The sequence below is a fragment of the Numida meleagris genome, chromosome 6 (assembly GCF_002078875.1).
Source record: "Numida meleagris isolate 19003 breed g44 Domestic line chromosome 6, NumMel1.0, whole genome shotgun sequence".
Taxonomy (NCBI): domain Eukaryota; kingdom Metazoa; phylum Chordata; class Aves; order Galliformes; family Numididae; genus Numida; species Numida meleagris.
Window position 1 is genome coordinate 49,403,705 of NC_034414.1, and position 20,577 is coordinate 49,424,281.

The following is a 20,577-nucleotide window of genomic DNA, read 5'->3' on the forward strand; positions in this document are numbered from 1 at the left end:
AGGAGCCATGCTGAAAATGGTGCTCTCTTTGGAGTGAACATGAGCTTCTCCCAAGCTCTGAGAGCTACCCGGTGTCTCCAGGCTTGTAGTGTTGTCCACTGAGAAATGCAGTTTTATTTCCATACCTGGTCTCTCTCTTGTATTTCTCACCCCCCGTCTTCCCACAGAGCTGAAACTCAGCCCCAAATCTATGCCCTCTCAAGTGATGTGACGTGACATAGAAATCCAAGCATTTCTTGTACAAAAAGTATGATTACTTCACAAGGTTGTTGTTTCTTTTTTCTCTCCAGTTATGATAGAAAAATGTTCCAATCTCAAAAAAACACCGGAAAGGTTCAGCCTTTATGTCACAGCCGATTTGGTCACGGTGTGTATAGGCAAGCACAGTTCAAACGTGGGCTGAGAAAGAAAAACAATCAATGGAAAAGGCACGAAGGGAGGCTACCTCACGCTATAGCAGCACTTCTGTCCTGCTGAAGCAAAGGAACGATTTCTGTGCCTTTATGTATTTATTCACCACAGGAGAGTTCTAGCAACTTTTTGCATCTGTATGGGAGCTTTTCTGTTTTATAGTGCTTCCATGCAACCAGCTTTCCTCTCTGTATTCCAGTGCAAAATTCCCTGCAAAATCATGCAAACTCCTTTCTTGTAGGCAGTGCTCCTCTGAGCACACAAGCCTATTATTATTAGTCACATCAAAACAAATGCCAGAGCAGTCTATATGATTATTAGGCATGACTTTTACTTTGCTTCTGACAGCTACTGGCAAAATTGTCAGGAAAAATGACTAATGACTGGCTGACCAGTGCCTTTTCATCACTCACCATTAGTGTTTTCAAAAATCTACCAATCTTTCCATACTAATAATGATTAAAGAAATACACATGGTTTCTGGTCTCCCACACATGGCCCAAGTAATTTCACAAGAGGTCCAAAGAAAAGCAAAGAAATATTTTGTCTGGACTCTACTTCTGAATAAGTCCAGAATCAGAAGAGGGAAACGGCAGTGCAAATTTGATGCAAATGAGCAAATTTTGCTCTTTCAGAGTTAGTCCAGAGACACGTCCACTTCAAAACAAATGGACCGAATGACCTTCTTAAAATCTCTCATCAGCCTGCAAAATGGTGCTTCTGTCATAAAGGTTTTACCTAGTGTTGTCACAAGTACAGCCTAAGTAAGATGACTATAAGTGGGAATGATTAGAAAGAAAAAACACCAGCAGTGAGCTCCCTTTTTCCAGTTTGGCACCCTGTGCTGGGGGCAGGTCCCTGCCCACATGACTCAGCCAATCTGGTAGCGCACCACTGCTTGCACGGGAGTTAACCAGGGGGAACCGAGGCAACATGGGGCCAGTGGGACTCTACAGGCAGCTGCTCTGCTCCTGCACCATTACTTGCCCTCCCTGCCCATGGGAGCTCTGCTAACCACATGCAGAAGGCAGAAAATAACTTTGAAAAACAGGATGGCAAGAGGAACAAAACAAAATAAAAACTGGCAGGGAGAACTGAGGGCACAATATTTCTCAATGCCCTTTTTTTTTTTTTTAGACTATTTTTAAAACTCGATGTGATTAATTTCACACTTGGCTATCACAGATGCCAGGAAAGCCTCTGCCAGCCCTGGTATGTGGCAAGGCTGGACCCTGGGCAGGACGCAACTGGTAGTACCGTGGTGACAAACATCAGGGAGGGCAGCCAGTGGCCCCTGAGCAACCGCAGCAGAGAGGATGAGAAGACAGCGCTGGAGCAGTGCCACATGGGCGCGGTGAAGTTCAAGCAAGGGGAAGTAAGTTTCGTAAGAAGCAGGTTTCTCACCTTCAGCTATTCCCCAGATTAGTGCGGTGCTCACTGGTGCTTGCGCAGGAGACACTGCGCAGCGCCAAGCTGCCACGTCCATGATTCAGAGAGGCTGCGACAGGGCAGCGGCCCCCTGTGCAGGACTGCCTGTGAGACAGAGCCTTTATGGGGATGCATATGTGACCTTCAGTACCAACACATCCCCATGCAGGCTGCTGGGCCACCTTCGGGCATAATTCCTTTTCCCCTTCCTTCCTCCTATCCCACCAACACACCGCAGTCAGGGGAAACACCACATAGGGGTGCTGAGTGCTCTCCAGGGATCCCCCATAGGGACCACATCCCTCCTGAGAGCCTCTGCTCCCGCCACAGCCCCACACATGGCCCGTGGCCTGCAGAGCCCCCCAGCCATCTCCTGCCTCAGTGTTGGCACCACGAGAAGGCCCCACGCTGTGCCCTGCCTGGCCCCACCAGCAGCCTGAGGACTTCAAGCTGTCAACATTTCAGCAGCCCCTTGTCATGCTTGAAACGCACTCCTGGAAGCCACCCAAGGGGAGGGCGGCCAGCGCCACCAGGCCCGCACCTGGGCAGAGGGCCCCAGAGGAGAGCCAGGCTCCCCCGACATGGCCCCTGCGCTGCCTCTGGCGCAAGCAGGGCTATGGGTGAGATCAGCCGCCTTGTTTTTCTCCCTGTCACCCAAGGCAGAAACTCAGCCAAGGCCTCTGGGGGACGGAGGTTTGTTCATTAACCCACCGCCAGCCCCGCTGCGCCTGATGCCTTCACGTACCCCCTGCCCCGCAGCATCCCTTGTGCTGCTCAGAGGCACCAATTAGCAAAACACGTTGCTAAACACCTGATAGAGCCACAGAGGAGAAGGAGGAGGAGGCCAGGTAACTCCTCTGCCACCAGGGAACGCCTGGCAGGCGTGAGGGAAAGAACAAGCCTGGAAAAGCCTCACGAAGGGGATTTCAGCCGCAGCCCAGGTTTCTCAGGCTCTGTTACCACACGTTTCTGGAAGCCTCTTCTACCCTGCATGGCACTTTTCCTAGCCTGGCTTCCACAGGGCACTCCTGCCAGACCCACCAGACTGGAGAGAGGCTGGAAGCAGAACACAGTGCCACAGCAGCCCTGGGAAGGGGAGCAGGGCACTAACCATGGCCCCACACCCTTCAGTGTCCAAGACACTCTTTCCAACCTGCCCAGCATTGCTGCTGTCAGTCGTGGGTTTCTTTCAGCTCGTGGTTTCCTCCCCTTGTGTGTGAAGGCATCATGACGGCTGCCTGAGTCCTATGGCTAATATGGGTGCACGGGTCCATAATGGTACATTCTAAGTGAATGTCTCAGAGTAGACAGCAATAATAATTAGCTGTCATGATTTGAAAAAAGGATAATCCATGCCATTGAGTTAACAATCACTCACACAACACACATGGATTTAACTAATCTTAATTTGGAGAAAAATAACAATTCTAAATATATCAAATAGCCTATTTCATGGCAACCTGCAGCGGTGTTTATCTCTGGCTTCCAGCACATGCGAGTTATTTAGTTTCTCTCACTGGCAGTTTTACCATTCAAAAGCCTGAAATGAACATTCATGGAGCAGGGGTTGCAGTTAAATCCTGCCTCTGACAGGGAGCCTTTTTTTCATGATGCACATCTAGTTCAAGTACATAATGTATGGAGCCCAGCGTTGGCGGCTGGGACAGGATGAATGAGGAATTCAAATCAACTCCCTTCTCTTTCCTTGCACTGTCTTTGCAGGAATTAACTACGCTGTCTTAATGAACCTCTGCTGCTGGTGGTATTATGTGTCTGTGAGGGTACACTGCCTGGAGCACAGAAAAGGGAGATACCATCAGTCACAGAACAGCAGATGCCACTTTTCCAGGTCCCGCTTCAGCAAGAACTGCTCATCTAGTCATGCCCAAGATCTCATAAATATGAAAGCTAGAAAGAGGTACAAAACACAGCAGTGATCAAACTTTTCCAGAATACCTGCTACTGGAAGTGAAAGAAGCGGTGGCTGATAACACCTAGCTAATTCATTGGCCTTACTTTGTTTTGCTGTGCAACAATCTGATACATCTGCTCGATAGTATCACATCCTCCGTATGAGAGGCAGAACTGATTTTCAAACAGGTCAGCCAATTTGAAAACAGCCTTTACAGGACAACCTGCTCCTGAGCAAGTCACTTCCTCAGTGGCAGCTAACATGTTAGCACATACCTTACGGACAGGGGTAACTACATAAAAGCGCCTTGAAAAGCTTGGATTTGCAAGTTACCAGTCCGGGAAAGATTATGGAGTTCATTATCAGAAGGTCTTTAAAAGCTGATTGCAGAGATAAAGTTGCCTTTATCTCTACTGAAATCTAGAAATGTCGGTTGAAGATTTGCATTGCCTGCATGCAAAATCTTGCAGATTCCTGAGCTCTACCTGTCTCCCTGTAAGCGGCACAAGGTCTGTTATGTGGTCGGGAGGGATTAAGTGACCAGAGTAAATGGAGTTACCAAGAAATGAAGAAAGAAAAGCAAAAAGAAAAAGGGAAGCAAAGTCCTCACAACTCTGCAGCACCATGCATCAGGATTAATACTCGGCGAGGTGCTGCATCCCAGCACCTTTGAGCCCAGAGGGAAGAAATGTGTGAGGGGCTGAGCCACTCTCAGCGCTTGATGTACCCTCGCTGCGCTCAGCTCTGGGAAGCTGTAACGTTTTGCGGCTTAGTCACACAGCAGAAGGCCGCACAAATCATTTCAGCCAAATAAGAAGGTCTACAAAAATAACATGAGATCAAGGAGAGGAGCTGAAACCTATTTGAGGGCAGCAGCGGTGGCAGCATATTTCAGGGAGCCGGAGAGGCGAGAGGGTGATTTCTGGTTTCCCTCTTCAAATATAAAGACTCAATTATCTTTGAACAGCTTGCTTTACACATGAATTGACACATTTATTTTACAATAAATAACTGAAAGTTATCTATGTTTCCTTTACTGTTAATCTACACAAAGAAATAATAAACAGAGCTTGTCTACAAAAATGCAACTACTGCAGTCCTCAGAATTCAATTAAGCTAAAATAATTAATGCTTCCACCATATTAAATTACTTTATACATTTGAGCCACTGAAGTTTTTTCATTCTTTAATCTTTTTTGCCTTTTTATTTAATAAAAAAAAAAGTTATTTTCAAAGGGGGGGGCTTGTCTAGGAGGGGGAAAAAGAGCATGATTTGCTGTTAAAATGTAATGGTCTCCTTTAGCTGACACAGCATGTAGAGTGTTTTGTGCCTTTGATTAAAATAACATTTTAAATGCTTTGAACAAACATATCTCCCCATACTTCTAAGGGATTATTTTACATATTTCTTGGTGGAATAAAGAAATTCATTCTTCCTGTCGCAGTACAGAAAGGCTAAGAATATCTTTCGTCATGTATAAAGTAAAAATACTGTAGGCTGTTGCATTATTACCAAAAAAATAAAAAAATAAAGGGAGGGGGTGGCGAGGTGGGAGAAAGCTGCCTTAGAGATTAAGTTTCCCTTTTATGAAATCGTATTTAGTCTCTTTTTTTAACAAATCTAACAACAATGCTCTACAGCCGCTCACTGGGAAATACCTTTAATGTTAAATGCAGATTCTGATTTTCTTGGCTAATGCAGAAAGCCTTTCTATTGAAATATAAATAAGGGGTTTGGTATATCCCACTAAAGCCTTTCCAGTGAATGACTTCTGTGGGTTTTTCATGGCTACCCTCCATGGCTGTAATGTGAGGCTTTTATCCTACTATTGAAAACTATCCGTTGCTATTAAAAAAAATATGGAAGGACACTGCACCTTTTATCTCCGAGCTTGGCTCCTAATTGAGAAAGCATTATTACTGCACTATTTAGTGGATGTCCCTATCTCTGTGCACTGCTGAGAAAACGCCAATCAAATGATAAACCCTTTTATTTTTCTCAATTCAAAATCTTTCCTACATATTTTCATTTGATATTCAGTTTAGTCTGAAAGAGATTAGGTGCTCCAGATTGGCTTCTAATTTTTTTTTTGTAATGACTTCTGCATGTGAACATAACCTTCACCCCTTTCCCCTAGCAGATTTTCTGCATGGCAAAAGTTCTGCTTGTGTTGATGCTGACCCCCAGCAGCTGGGATGGGACAGCTGCTCTGGGCTGCATATAGCCATTAAAGTACTTTGTTTCAGACTGAACTTGGGACAGATTGGTAAAAGGTGAGATCTGGAGTACAGATACAGCGTAGTTTTCCTGGACCAACTTTACTGAGCACTGGGTACCTGCTACAAGGAGCTGAGCACCGCCAGCTTGCAGCTATTGGGAGTGCCCAGCACCACTCAGGAGGCCTTCAGAAGGCAGGAGGAGGAGAAGCTCCTGAATACTTCTTCTCCCATCAGCTGAGAAGGAAATCTAGCCCTCAGAAAGCTGTTACTCCACAAGGGATTCATGTCTGCCAGGAAATGCATTTACAGCTTCTAAAGGATAGGGTAAGAATGAGGTCAGGACTTACGGTAGGGATGCTTTCAGTGCTACATCAGAGGCTGCCTCTGCTATTGCCACCCCCCCCCCCCCCCAAAGCTACCAGGTGCCCTGTATCGAGGTGCTGCCTGCACCCTTAAAGATTCCTGGAAGATGAGGTAGTCAGTGGGTGGGATATGCCCCTTTCTATGAAGCAGATCACTTGGAGGTCTGGGGACTGCAGCAGTTCAAAGCCCACATCTCTGTTTATACGATGACCAAACCATTCAGAGGTGCTGGGGAGGGACTCACACACCTCCAATGCTAAAAGAGAGAAACCTTAAGCTTTACAGTCAAAGATAGGAGCTTAGTACTACTCTTCTGGGAATCCTCTCATGGGAACATCTCTACTACAGTCAGGTTTCTGGACTGTCAGATCTAATCCTGCAAGACATTTCCTAGAGAAACTGGGATAGTGGCAGCAATGACAATTTGCTACTGGTCTTCTGCACGGGATGCAACCAATTTGAACATAAAGGCTGGTTTGAGGGGAGCTCCTGCTGTGTAACACAGAAAACCCACACTCTAGCAGGGAGCACAGCCCTTCCTTTCACTGTGGCAAGCAGCGTGTGCTGTGCTGCAAAGAGAAGAAATACCCTGTGCTCCGGAAGTTGCCCCGCATCACTCTGCACCAGCCATTTTTTTCCCAGCAGCTCACCCAGGTGGGTGCCATTGCTGCCTGCCCACCACTGAGCTGGAGGGATCTGCTGAGGAAATGCTAACTGCTAAATCCTAACTGAGCACTATGGCTGGGAGGGTTAGGAAAAGGCAATGCCTGCAATCTGCTCATCTGGGACAGCTTGTGCTAGTCTCCTCTTTCAGAAATCCCCTTTGGGACGTGCATGTGAATAGAGGTGTCCCCCACCCAACTCTGGCCATTTGCAGAGACCCAAGACAGGCAGCACAGTCAGTTACTCAGATCAGGAAGCTGAAACCCAGCAGAAGGAACGAGCAAGGACTTGATGAAGCCCTGCTCAGCCCTCACAGCCAAGTCCTCTTCCCACTGGTGCCAGCGGGAAGAGGATTTTTCCATCAATCTGAGTGGTCAGGATTTCACCCTTCCCAGTGGGTCTGCATGTAAGGAAGCACATCTGAGCTGGACTGAACTGAGCATCTCACCAAAGTCTCCCCTCCCTACACTACTGCTACCTGCTTAAGGACATTCCTGAAATGGCTCCTCAGCCCTCAACCTTCTGTTTTTTCCTGTGTGTTCAGATCGCCCCTTGGTTCTCGCCGGGGGGATCGAGAGCCCCTAGTGTCAGAGACCTGACCCTGTGCAGAGATATATACTGGACCATGTGTGGGGCAGAAAGCCCCCCTGAGCTCCCCAGAGCCACAAGGGACCTCCAGGCTGATGGATCCCACAAAGACCTGTGGCTGAAGCCTCCATTCCATGGCACTTTCAGAGGGCTTTTGTTAAAAGATTACCTAGGCGGTTGATTGAGTGTAAAACATGCTGTACCTGCAATGTTCTCCTGCTTGGGGCAAATTCCTTTTGTAGGCGTGAGAAGACGGTCTTCTTCATCGGGTGTGACTTGGATCCCGATTTCCACTGGCTCTGACACTTTCCTGAGCTCGGCGCGTGAGGAGGGGGGAGGGCTGCTCTTATCCATGCTCTTTTCATAGCAGACACCACCAGTGCCATTGCACTGTTTTCTCTTGTGCTCTATAAAAACCAAGATGTCTCCCAGCGGGAAGTTCATCTGACACTGTCCACAGGTTAACAAGTCGGGGTCTGTCCCACCTGCAGCGATGCTGATGCCACCTGGCTCTGCTATTGCCAGGCTCTCATCCTCGTCGGCGAGTGCCGGTTCCACATGGTCAGCCTCTGCTTTACATGGACAAGGAGAAAGAGGGAGGAAAAGGGCAAGGGAAGAAGAGAAAGAGATTGCTTTGAGTGTTCACAGGCTCTGACGGATGCATCGCAAGAGGCCCAGCCTCCCCCCGCACCCAAAAGAAGCCAAGACTGATTAGATCTTTCTTTCATTTTTCAGCTTTTCCACTCTCCCAGAATGATTTCAATATATTTTGCAACCAAGCCTGCCTGAAACAAAATGGAAAGGCTGACCTGGCATAGCTTTCCTGACAGCTCCTTCCCACTGCTGCCAGCACTGCAAGGAGATCAGCAAAGAGCCATTTTGCAAACATTCGAACCCTGAGTCACTTTCTGAAACAGTTCCTCTCATTTTAACCCACCTTCTCGTTCCCACTGCATCTCCCAGCCATCTGCCCAAGGCCCCATCCAGCAAGTCTTACACACCCAAGCCTCTTCTTTCACTTCAAAGTGGGGGAAAGCAGGGAGGGAAGCCCTGAGCAAGCAAGGTCAGGCACACAACATCAGTACCACCACCTTGTCCCATTACAGACATCAGCAATGTGAAATGACTGCCCATTGGCAGGATGGGACAGCAAACTATTTGCTGGAAGGTAAGCAAGATGCAGTCTCCTCAGAAGTGAAGAGGTTTCAAAAATGTGTACAGTGGGAAAGAGAGTAACATACTGGAATACTGGCTGAGCCCAAAATCTTCCACTCATTTTCGCACTGCCACATACCTGTGCAGTTGCTATTTAGCTTAGTAAACATTTTTATAGAAATCTTGACCATGGACCTTGTGGACTTCATACCATTACACTCAAAAGACTCTGAAAGCATTTCTGAGTGACCTGAATCAATTTCTAGGAAATAAGTAATTTCTCATTTCATCATTAATGAAATGCAGCATATTTTAATGGGTATTTTGAAGATAATTCTTACATGATAAAATAATTATAGATCATGATCCATTTCTGGGGCAAAACTTGTTTTTTATTTTATTTTGTCTTGTTCTGCAGTGTAACTGCCAAATCATACAAACCTTGGTCTTTACTCGGGCAGAATTTCCACTGACTTTTGCCTAAGGCTGTTTTGCCTCTACGAGGACTATAGGATTTGGGCAGAACCAAACAGAGGAGCTAACAGTATGTAAATCAGCGAGTGAGACCTCTAATCGAATCAGGATTAAAGGAATAGTAGGAGAAATGTTCTTTATTGGCCTGAGTGGCTTGCTTATGGATTTCCTGGGGAAAGCAAGTTACACAAATAGCTCAGAGAAGTGAGACTGAGATAAGCAGATGTCATAATCCAGATCTGGATTCTCCTCCTGGCCAAAGACAAATGGAGTTTTGTCTCATTCTTCAGCAAATTGGGGGAAAAAAATAAACAAAAACCATAGAAAAGGGACAAGAGGTAGAAGGTGAAATGTATTACCTGACAACAGAAATGGCTGAGCCTCAAAAAGGACAGGTTAGAAAAAGAATCATCCCTGTTTTCCCCTTCCAGAATAAATAATTGATTAATGTATCTACCAGCTGTACAAGTTGCATTAGAGCAGCAAAACAGAGAGAACTGAGGAAACAGAAAGACTGAGATCCCAGAAAAAGGACTCAAGCACATCCCATGCCATGGAGCCAACGATGGGCACAGGAAGGCTTTGGCTTCCCAGCTCACCGCAAGGTTACTGAACACACTGTTCTAAAAACCTGTAATTACTTTTTTCCCCTTAATCTAAGTTTAAAGGGAGTTTGAAGACAACACTACGTAATTAATTCATCAATTTATGTTATGAAAAGGTGCCTCCTTGCCTCACTGAAAATGTAACCATAACCCTGTGCCGAATGGGGACTGCCAGGAAGAGAGCGGATGGCTGTGAAAAGTGTGTCACAATGCAAAAGGTAATTATTTAGTGCTGTGGTTCCCTTTAATGATCTAACATTGAGCAATATTGTTTATATTGAAGAGAGCTTGCACTTTTAATTACCAATTACATATACATCATTTTAGAGCCAAAAGAAAAGGACTGTGAAAAGGGTCCTTTAGAAACGTGCATGCTATTTCTAGGAAGAATTCCTATTAAGGGGGAGCAGAGTGTCAAAATATTAAAAAAAAAACCACAGAGAGAGACATACACGCACATACACAGACGGGAGATGGGACAAAGAGCTGGAAAAGACAACAGGAAAACAGGAACCAAACCAAAGGTCGTAAGGAAAAAGGTGGCAGAGGGGGAAATGTTTGTTACAAGTTTCACGGAACGTTCCTGTAAAGCTTTCAGATTAAAGTCAGACTCTCAAATTACAAAGGCTGAATTTTGGCATATATATAACAAATAAAAAGAAAAGCACAGCTCTCAACTTTATTATCTTTTGGATGTGAGGATTTTTTTTTCCCTGAGATTTAAACTGTGCTCTTCAGAAAACGTAGCGAAACTGCCGCATTTGATAAGGGTCCTGACCACGCAGCCCTGCAAACATGAAGGAGGTTTTAGCAGCTAAACTGTTGAGAATTCTTTCCTTTCAGCTCCGCAGTTCATTTGAATATTAGTTAAATCCACATATGCCTATTCACTTACACTCTCTTACTCTCTCTTTCCAAGGACTCTGCAATGGCACTTTTTTAAAAATAACATCTGGTATTCCTTCATATTTTGGCAGTCGTCACATTTACCGAAGTTCAGCTTTTCGTTTGCTCAGTGAGCGGAGCCCTCGAGATCCGTAGTAACTAGGTTTCAAACTACCAAAATTTTATTTTCCTCAACTCTATGTCTGATTTTAGCTTAACAAATCATCAAGCAGGAGGCTGGCCATAAACCCAACAATGCAGGAGCAATATTACAATCCCTTATTCAGAACATGGAAAACAGACATAAAAGAATGAAAAACAAAATACTGAATAGATCTTCAAATGCATTTTATCCATGTCAATTTGCATTTTTTTTTTACTCAGAATAAAAAAAAAAAAGAAAGAAAAAAAAGAAAGGCTTCCTATTGACAACTCAATTAAGCCATTAAAAACCTACATTCAAGTAACATTACAGGAGAGATTTAAAACCCACAAAGGAAAAGAGAAAAAAGCCTGGAAGTCCAGCCCATAACGCACCAGGTCACGCCTGGTTAATACAGCAGCGGAGATCTTCTGCCGGTTAAGGAGTCCTTTAATAGCAATGGGGCAATTTAGGCCAGTCTCAATCTAAAGTTCTGACTCCGCTTGTGTCTGTGGGTTTCAAATGAGTCGCTTCACATTATTTGAATTTAACTCTGTGGTTTTATTTCTGTTTGTTGGTAGTTGGGCTTGGGGGGAGGAGGGTGTTTCCTCGGGAGTATTTTATTTCATTTATTTTTTTTTTTTAAGAAGGAAATGTTGAGCCACACAAAAAAGGAGAATGGAAAACATCTCATCTCCCTTACGTGGGAAAAGGGAAAAAAATGCAAAAGAGTTATTTCCAGGCAGGACTTGTGCCCGGGTTCTACCAGGTGCGTTAAGGTGTGCCCGGCATTATCCCTGCACCCAGAGGCTCCTCCAAAGGCTCTACATCACCTCTCAGGGGAGCACGGTGATAGGGCCGGGTGATCTATGGGGGCATCGGCAACACTGCTGTTGTTCGGTGGCTTCATGAAATTAATGCAACGGGACGATCTAAATCATTTGTTTGACTCTGAAAAGCATTATGCTTGCTGCCTGGATTCTGAGTAGCATCTTAAAGCCTACAATGCCAAAATGCAGTGGACAATTTTCTTAATTCCACAAAGGCACTGTCGCAAAACCACCAGCACTCCTCTTGCAGCGTGGTGACATCATTATAGCATACGCACCCCATGCAAACAATACTCTTATGCCCAACATTAAAGCAAATGCACATGCTAACTACTTTCTGCCTGTCAAATGTCTCAAAACCATGCCCATTAGCAGTGAAAAAGACTGCTACTCAAAATCATCTCAACGGCCTCAGAGGACAATCCTGTAGATGCTTGTTCACAGGCTTTGCATGAGGCTGGGTCCAGCTACCGGTGATTTATTTTCTTGTGTTTTTATTGCACTGCAGAATGGAAGGTGCAGAGGAGTCAAAAAGTGCGCACCTATCCTCTTTCTTATTTTCCCTCTTCCCCTGGTATCAAAGTGATGCAGAGGAAGGGGCAAGAGGGATGCTTTGGTGCTGGACATTGCGTGCTGAGCTCCCTCATGACCTTCCATTTCTGCAGTGGGGTCACAAACCTATACCAGGGGAGTCGGGGAAGCACTGTTAGTGCCCCTCCTACCCTGTGCCAAGCCAGGGTGCCCCCTTGGGATGAGCTGGGGCTGCCTTGGGGCCAGAAGCCCACACACAACTATTGCTGGCTTTGAAGAGAAGCAGGAGAGAGCACAAATAAGTGACTCGCTCGTCAGGGTGTTGCTCAAAGCGGGCCTGAAAACGATGTCCCTTCCATCAACACCCACATGTCACATTTACTGTAACATCAACAGGCTTAGTGGAAATAGCTCGGATCACGCGTTCCTGAGCTGGGCTATTGCAGAGATCGGTGTCAGGATCCTCACTGCACAATAACTAATGCCGCACAGCAGGCGACACAGCCCCTCACTCCCCAAGTTTATCAATAACCCACCCCAGGTCCCCTCACAGCTGCAGGGTGCAAGGTGCAGGGTTGAGTCCACAACTGCACCTTGCACCAGCATCACAGTAAGCAGTATCAGGTGCCGCTTAGCTGCCACCAATTCTTAATTCTTCCAAGGACAGAAAAACAATTATTTAAATAAATTTAAAAAAAAAAAAAAAAAAAAAAAAGTGTGAGGCTGAGTTGGCCGAAAGAGGAGACTTGGTGTGGAAGCCCCACAAACAAACGGGTCGGCATCTCCCTGCTACTTTTCAAGAGATTCTCAGCCTCATGCCAAGCGCACAAAGGCGGCTGGAGGAGCTGCGAGGCTCCGCCGTGCAGAGCCGCGCCGCGCGGAGCCGCGCACCGGAGCGCAGCGCGGAGCAGCGGGAGGCGGCCGGGGGGCACCTGCGGGACGGGAGCCTCGCCCCCCCGCAACCTCGGAGCTCCCCGCGGCGCGGGGCCGTGCGGGGCAGGGGGCTGGGGGGCCCCCCGTTAACCCCCGCACGGGCTCCCGCGGGTCGGGCGGCTTTGCAGAAGCGTCCCGAGTCACTCGGAGAGCGGTTCGGGCCGCCGCGCACACCTGGGACGGAGCGAGCTCGGCCGTAAAGAGCCGAGAGAGACACGGAGTTCGGGAAAAGCGAGGAGGGAAACGGTACGGTAACCCCGCGGAACCAAAAGGGAACAAAAGCCACGAACGTTCAAGGATCTGCACGGATCTCCACGTTTGTCAGATGGCATTTCACCAGGAGCTCCACGCGGTGTTGAAGAAGGGAGTGGCGTGTCTCCTCCTAAGTAAACTATACGTTCACCAAAAAATATTTACTGCTTTTGAGAGCGTAAAATGCAGAGGGACTTCTATAGACTGCAGAAGCTGTAAATCGTCGCAGATAAAATGGGATGTGATGATGGGATCTAAAAGCACGCTTTGTTCCCCAGTGAATAGATTTGTTTTATTTAAAACTCAACGACAACCAAGGAGAAAAAGGAGCGCTGGGTGCCACAAAGGCAGAAGGAGCGGTGTTTTGGTGCAGGCTTTGAGCTGCCTTAGAAAGGGATATGTGAAGCGCGGGTTCTTACCGAAAGGTTTAAAGGGCGTGATCAAAATTCCGTAATTAGTTCTGAACGCGTATTAAACACACGACAACTCTGTTCTTTTTTAGAAATATCATTCTCAAAAGAGCCTGTTTCTCAACTGTATATGGAACACTGTTGCTCATATACAATTTCCTTAAGCCTTTTCTTTTTTTTGCTCTCATTGAAGCATATTCATTGTAACATTCAGCAAATTTATGGCTTATTCCAGTGGCTTAGTAAAAGGGGTCATAAAAAAGTTAAGTAAACCAGTGTTTTTTTTTTCCTTCCCCTTAACTTTGGATTCCTTTTCTATCCTGTGCTGTCTGCTGCTTAGTCTTTGGAAAGTACCTTGGGTATATCCAGCACACATACAAATTATCAACTGCTCCAGGAAAAAAAATGGAATTTCTTGCACTGAGGCAACTACACAAAAGACTTGCATATGTCAAAAACAGAGAACTAAGTCCCTGTGAATGCTGTGCCATTAATCAAATCCCCGATCTAGTGTCACTTTTGCCAGTAAAATGATGATATTCTTCTAACCCCCTTCTACTGGTGCGCGCCTGCAACGCGTGAAGTGTGTCCCTCTGCTTTAATTTGTTTTCGAGCAGCCTGCTTTAGGCATTTTTTATATATTCCTTCGGAAGGAAAAAAAAAGGAAAGGAAAAAAAAAAAATAAGAAGAAAAAGCTGCTACTTAAAGCTCCAGCAAAGGTCTACAGCACGGAGCAGGCATCAGCTTTGGGGAGGGAGAGCAGAGAGCAGATTGAGCTGATGTTCGGGGCTGAGCACACGGCTGAATTGAGGCTTGCAGCCGTGGATGCAGAGGAATGGTGTGCAGCCTGCCCAGCTACAATCTAAGAAAGTAAATAAACACCAAAGAGGAAGGTGCTGTAGTAGGAGCAGCTGAATGAATCACGCGTTTATCAATGCACGCCGTTATTGATGGCTTTTCCCTCCCTCATTAAAAAGGCACACATATATAAATCTATCTGCAGCCAACACTGATACTTCACCAAGTGCTTTTATGGCATCAGTAACTTTCAGGCAGGCAGGGAGCCCAGCCACCGTTTGTTTTTCCACGCGCTTTCTCTTGAGGCTGCTACCAAGACAGGGCCAAGGGCTGCCGACATCTGCACTGCGGCCCTGGAGAAGTCATTGCCCCAGGATGAAATGCTGGGGCAGGGAAGCAGGAGCCATCTTGGTGCTGGAGGCTGCTGCCAGGCTCCAGCACAGAGAGTGGGATGGGAGGGAGGCAGTGGAGGGGTGGGAGGAAAGACAGCGTGCACGTACATGTGCGTGTGCCGGGGGGTAGAGGCACCGAGGTGGAGGAGTGGGAGATTCTTGTTCCTCTTCATAAAAGTTAGCAGTTGTGGAACGGAGGTAAAGCTGCGATCAGCAAAGTTTGAGGGGTTTGGGAGGGGAGAAGGGAAGGTTTCCCATCGCTGGGTGCCGCGCTTTCGGTGTCAATGGTATGTCAGATGGGCTGGCTGCTGGCCGTAGGCTTCCACCGGGCTCAATTCAAACATTAAATGAAGTAGAGAAATCATCAGATAAATTGCCGGTCCTCACTACCCAAGAATGAAGGGTTTTTGTACAGTTGATGACAGCCCTGATCTTTCATCTGACCTAATTTACTTCTCTCTCAGGTTAGAATAAAGCGCGCCTTCCTGTCTCAGGATAATCTTCATCCCTATATGGAGTACTAAAAATAAGAATCTGATTGTATTATGCTAACCGTACCATCATCTGATTAATTTCTCATATTGGGCAAGGTAAGCACTCTCCCCTGACATCCAGTGATCGAAGCTTCTCATGTGCATGCCGTGAAATTGCACGTTGGGGCAAGGAATGTCCCGCTAAAGTCCGTCCATGGTGGGCACTCAGGCGGGCAGAGAAGAGCTCAGAAGAGCTGCAACTTCTACACAGTACGTGGATTTGTGCTTATCTCTTTAGGAAAGAAATGCTTCTTGTCATTTCATTTCATATATTTTTATTTGCGGGAGCTGCAGATTTTTTGTTATAAGGGCCTGAGCTACTCATCAGCAGAGCCTCTGGGCAGGGGTACGTGTGGCTTTTGTATCTGTCATCAGCGCTCAACTCAGCGTAGCTCCAGCTCCCGTGCTCGCTGTGTTCATGCCCACTGGAAAAACAAACGTGGGCCTCCCCCCATGCACAGAGCCTTGCTGGTGGACAGGTAGCGTTACCCCGATTTCTATCCGACAGCAACAAACTGAGAATTAGAACACCGCGCATCGACAAGAGGGGGGGGGGGGGGGAAGCAATGTTAAAAACTAATTTTAATTAAAAAACTCCTGTCCGCCCGGGTCGATTAGCCGCGATTTAGCTAAAAATAGCTGCGCCTGCCTCGCAGCCCCTCTCACCGAGCGCTGGGGAGATCTTCGCGTGAAAATCGATCCTCTAAGTTGAGGCTGCGAACAGCGCGCGGCAGCCGCCGCTCCCGGCGCGGTGCATCCCGGCGCCCAGCGCGCATCGGCGGGCTCCGAGCTCCCCCTAGTCGTCAGCAGCCGCCACTGGCGCGGGGCAGCCCGGCGGCACGGCTGCCAGCCAGCAAAGTTTATTTTGGAAAGTGTTTTCTATCAACAAACAGCGCGGAGCGCGAAGCGATCGAGGTAGGAAATGGGGAAGAGGAAGCAACGTTGTGTGCGAAGGGCTTTTGTAGGCGAACAAGGTTCGCTAGCCGGGGAGGTGGCAACTGGAGTCGGGAACTGATGGCAATGATTTGTACGACTTCTACCAGCGTGCACTCCTCTAAGTCATAATTATTGTCAAATCTGCCACCAGACAACCCTTTGTTCTGCGCAGAAACAGACTTTTTGCACAAGGCTGGGGCTCCGGCCGTTCCCATTAAAGGCAACCAGGTTGTAAAACCTTTAAGACTTTTGGTTCTCAATATTTAAAGCAGCCTGTCTAAATATGCTCTTCATCTGCCGAGCGGCAAACAAATGCAAAATGATTTCTCACTCGCTGAACATCCATCTCAGCCACGGAGCACATCAAGCAAAAGGACGAAACAGTCCAGATTCACCATCTAGCTACTGCACATCACTTCTTTCAAAATATTTTAAAAGCTCGGAAACTATGAACATACGCCGCTATTTTTTCTAATTTCATGTCAAATACAAATAGATCCAATTGAAAAGCAACCTGGAAATCATCTGCACACAGCCCCTTTCTTTTCTGCCCTATTTAGAGGCGACGCATGTAACGTCTTTCTAAGACACGTTCTGTGCACACTGCGCGGGTATCATGACCAAGGCAGCCATCACCAAAACGATTTCCTCTCTAAACCCTTCAGTCGCAGCTTGCGTTCTATTTGCATGAGAGTTGGTTACACTGGTGTGTTTTTTTCCATAAGATAAAGCGCACTCATTACACTGAATCTAAATGCATTTTAAGAGAAGCTCCTTGAAGCAATTAGCAAAACTTTGACATGAAAAAAATCAGAGTGCTTTTTATTATTATTATTAATGTAAAATGATACAGGAAGTTATCACTTTTCCTAGGGAACCTGTTGACCAGGCAGTGAAGAGCCTTCTTGGGAACTGGCCCTCCACCTGCAGCCGTACAGACTCACTGTGCCTCTCCCTCCCAACCTCTGCTGCTGCTGCTCTGCAGAAAGGTTCTTGCTTTGCCGCCTCCTGCAAACCTGCACTCAGCAAGCTCTGCACATGCTCTCGCCTTTTGCGTTTCCTTCAAACCCAAAGGCAGGGCTGGTTTGAAAGCAGATTTCTCAAGTTCAAAAGAAAAAAAAAATCAGATCCGAGGCTGGAAAATCAGCAGTTCAAATCAAACCAAACTAACGCTTCTTTGCACAGAGCAGCTCTACAGCTCCGTTTCCTCTCCTCTCCCTCACTGCCTCTCTTGCTTTGTCCACCCATCTAAGTGAGCTCAGCCACCAAGTTTGTTCCATTCACCATCATCGTGTTCTGGAGCTGCTCTGTGCTCTCCATGTGTTTCCCCTTTTTGTGCACCACATGCATGCACTGCAGGGCTGCCTGGGTGAGCCTGGCCAGGACAAACAGGCCGCTCTGTTTTGCAGTCTCAAGGACCAAGGTGCTAATGAGACAGTACAACTCTGGGGCACAGCTCTGCTGCAGCCTCTCTGTTTTTTGTGTTTGTTTGTTTGCCTTACACTCAGGGTCTAAACATTTCTCTGAACACCAAGAGCATGAAACCCAATCAACTCCAGCTGAGCGGTGTCAGAAAACCCTTCTCTCCCTTTCTCTCATCTCTCTCCCCATCTCTCTTTCCTTGCCTGGCACAGACCTCCAATCCATCCTGAAATGCAACTCTCCTGACAGATGCCAAAACCAGAGAGAGGGGGGAAGGGAAACAGAAGCCCAAGCTAAACATGACATAAATGCGAGATTTCAGAAAGCAGTTCTCAATCCATCCTGGCTTTAGTGGCTTGGCTTGGGGTTGAGTTTGCTCTGCTGCAAGTGTTTCGCTTTCCTGCTGCCCACTACTTTCCCAGTACCCTTCTCAGAGCTCAGTCTCCTGGCTGCAAACTGCACCTCTATCAGAGCAGGGTGCGAGCCCCCTCCTGCAGCCCGCAGCTGGGGCTCAGTGCGCTGCAAAGCCTCCGCTCCCCCCAGCACCAACCCAGTGCAGCCCCCCTGGCTCCCACCCCCTCCTCCCCTGGATACCTTCCTTTTTTCTGCCACTGTTCAGTATGCAGCATGATTTCTCCACCAGCTTCCTTAGGATGGAGAGAGAGATAAACACAGAAGGGAGGGAGGGAAGCTGCGTACCGCTCTGCTCTCCATTCCTCCCCAGCCTCCCCGCTAAACCCATTGTACACGCAGCTCCTCGGCACCTCTCAATGCTCTCCTGCCTCATTATTTACTTTCAAGTAAAGCGATCAGAAAAGGAGATCAAATTGGAAGAACAAACCTACCTGTCTCTCTTCTCCAACACCAGCACCCCCCCCTCCCCAAGCAGCAACAGCAGCGAGAAAAGAAATGTTTCACCTCTTTAAACAAATTCAGACGTGCGCAACAAACCTAATTTTCCACACTCCCCCCCTCAACACCGCACATCTCCTCACAACTGAGACGGGAAAGTGGAAGAAATGGCATGGGGCGATCTGTGGTGTTTGGCTTGATAATGCTTTTTCTTAAATTTAAAATAAAAATAAAGGTGGTGGAGGGGGTGCGGATGAGCCACCAAGGAAAAGGGAAATGCATTTTCCAAATAGGAGGGTTAATAACAAAAATGTAATTAATGAAGGGGGGGGGGGAATCCACCTCTTATGGTGATGCAAATCGGGCTCCAAAATAACAATGAATTAAAAACAAGCCCCCCCCTTCCCCCCCCCTTCCCGAAAGGGAGCTGATACCCAGATGCATCTTCATTTGTGTTCAACCAGCTGATGGGCTGGGGGGGGGAGGAGGGGGAGGAATGGGTTAAAAAAAAAGAAAACACAGAAAGAGTGAAAGAAATTGAAATTTCGGGACCCCAAACATCCCTTCCAAACCATCCCCTACGAAAAGAAAAAAGATCTCACGGGAGCTGGAAAAATCATATACACATCTATCTATCGTTTCACGGAGAAATCTTACAAACAGAAATTTATCACCGGTAACAAAGAAAGAGAGGAGCTCGCAAGCACCAAATGCTCCTGGCAGATGGCTCCTATTCTTGGCTTTCAGGGGAGGGGAGAGAAGCCGGGGGAATATTTTATTTATTTAAATTCTTTAAAATCTGAACATAAATATTCGGATCCGCCGCGGCTCAGGCTCAGCCCCGGGCTGGCTCCGTGCGCGCCGCCGCCCCCCGCAGCACTGCAACTTGCGGACACCTCGGGAGGGGGTGGGGGTAACGGGGGGGTCTGGCCTTCCCGGCGGGGTGCAGGGACTCAAACCGGCCACCCCCTCCCTTCAGCCTCTACACGGCGTGCGCGGCTTTTTCTGACAACCCCCCCGCCCTCCCCCCAGCGGGTCCGATGCTTTCGGAGAGAAATGTAGAAGCCACCCCCCGCCCCGCACGCTCCGACTCCCCGTGTTCGGTGCAGCGGAGAGCACGGGGGACCCCGCGGACCCCTCCACCCGTGGCAAAAACCCCATGGGGTTCGGGGCGGCCGCCGGGGACGTGGCCCGGCGCTGCATGCGGGCGCTCGCTCACCCTTCTCGCTATGCTGAGGCTAGGAACGGAGAGGAGGGGGGATGCTGGGGGGGTGTGGGGGGGGTGAAGCTCCTTCCCTCTCCCCGCTTTTTAGCTTTTTATTATTATTATTATTTGAGGAGGGGAGAGGGGTGGGGGGGGCGGTGTGTGTTTTTATTTCACAATGGGAGCTTCGGGAAAGTGCACCCTCTGCTCCTGCCCCGGCCCTGAACCGCTGCTCGGCCACATTCCGTGCCCTGCAGCCCCCAGCACCTCCGGCAGCCCCTCTCCCGCCGGCCCTTCCGCAGCCCCGGCCGAGCCCAGCGTGCCTCCCCCCGCGTTCGGAGCAGAGTTCTCCCCGCCGGCGGTGCACCTGGGGCGGGCAGCGCTGCCGCCTGCCCGTCTACCTGCCCCGCGCTGCTTCCCCGGCCGGCCCGCCGCCTCCCAGAACAAGTTCCCCGGGCCGCTCCGTTTCCCCAGTCCCATCCCTGCTGCCCACTTTGGTCCTCCCCCCGGGCCGGCTGTCACGCCGATGCAAGGCGCTCGGCCAACTTTTCCCCGGAGCGGGCGGCGAGGAGCGGGGCCGGGAGGCGAGCGGCGGAGCCCCCGGGGGACGGCCCGGCTCAGCCCGGCCCGGCTCAGCC

The 20,577-nt window shown here is 48.2% G+C and overlaps 1 protein-coding gene across 4 annotated transcripts in view; it reads right to left on the minus strand.

Moving 5' to 3' along the window:
- BCL11B (B-cell CLL/lymphoma 11B) overlaps positions 1-20,577 on the minus strand; it is a 92,111-nt gene that overhangs the window by 70,274 nt on the left and 1,260 nt on the right. For 2 of the 4 annotated variants that reach the window (XM_021401905.1, XM_021401903.1), the window contains exon 2: positions 7,789-8,154. In XM_021401905.1, coding sequence (XP_021257580.1) covers positions 7,789-8,154 — 366 coding nt within the window. Of the gene's footprint in view, positions 1-7,788; positions 8,158-20,577 lie in introns of all 4 variants that reach the window. The other 2 variants (XM_021401904.1, XM_021401902.1) reach the window with 1 other exon arrangement.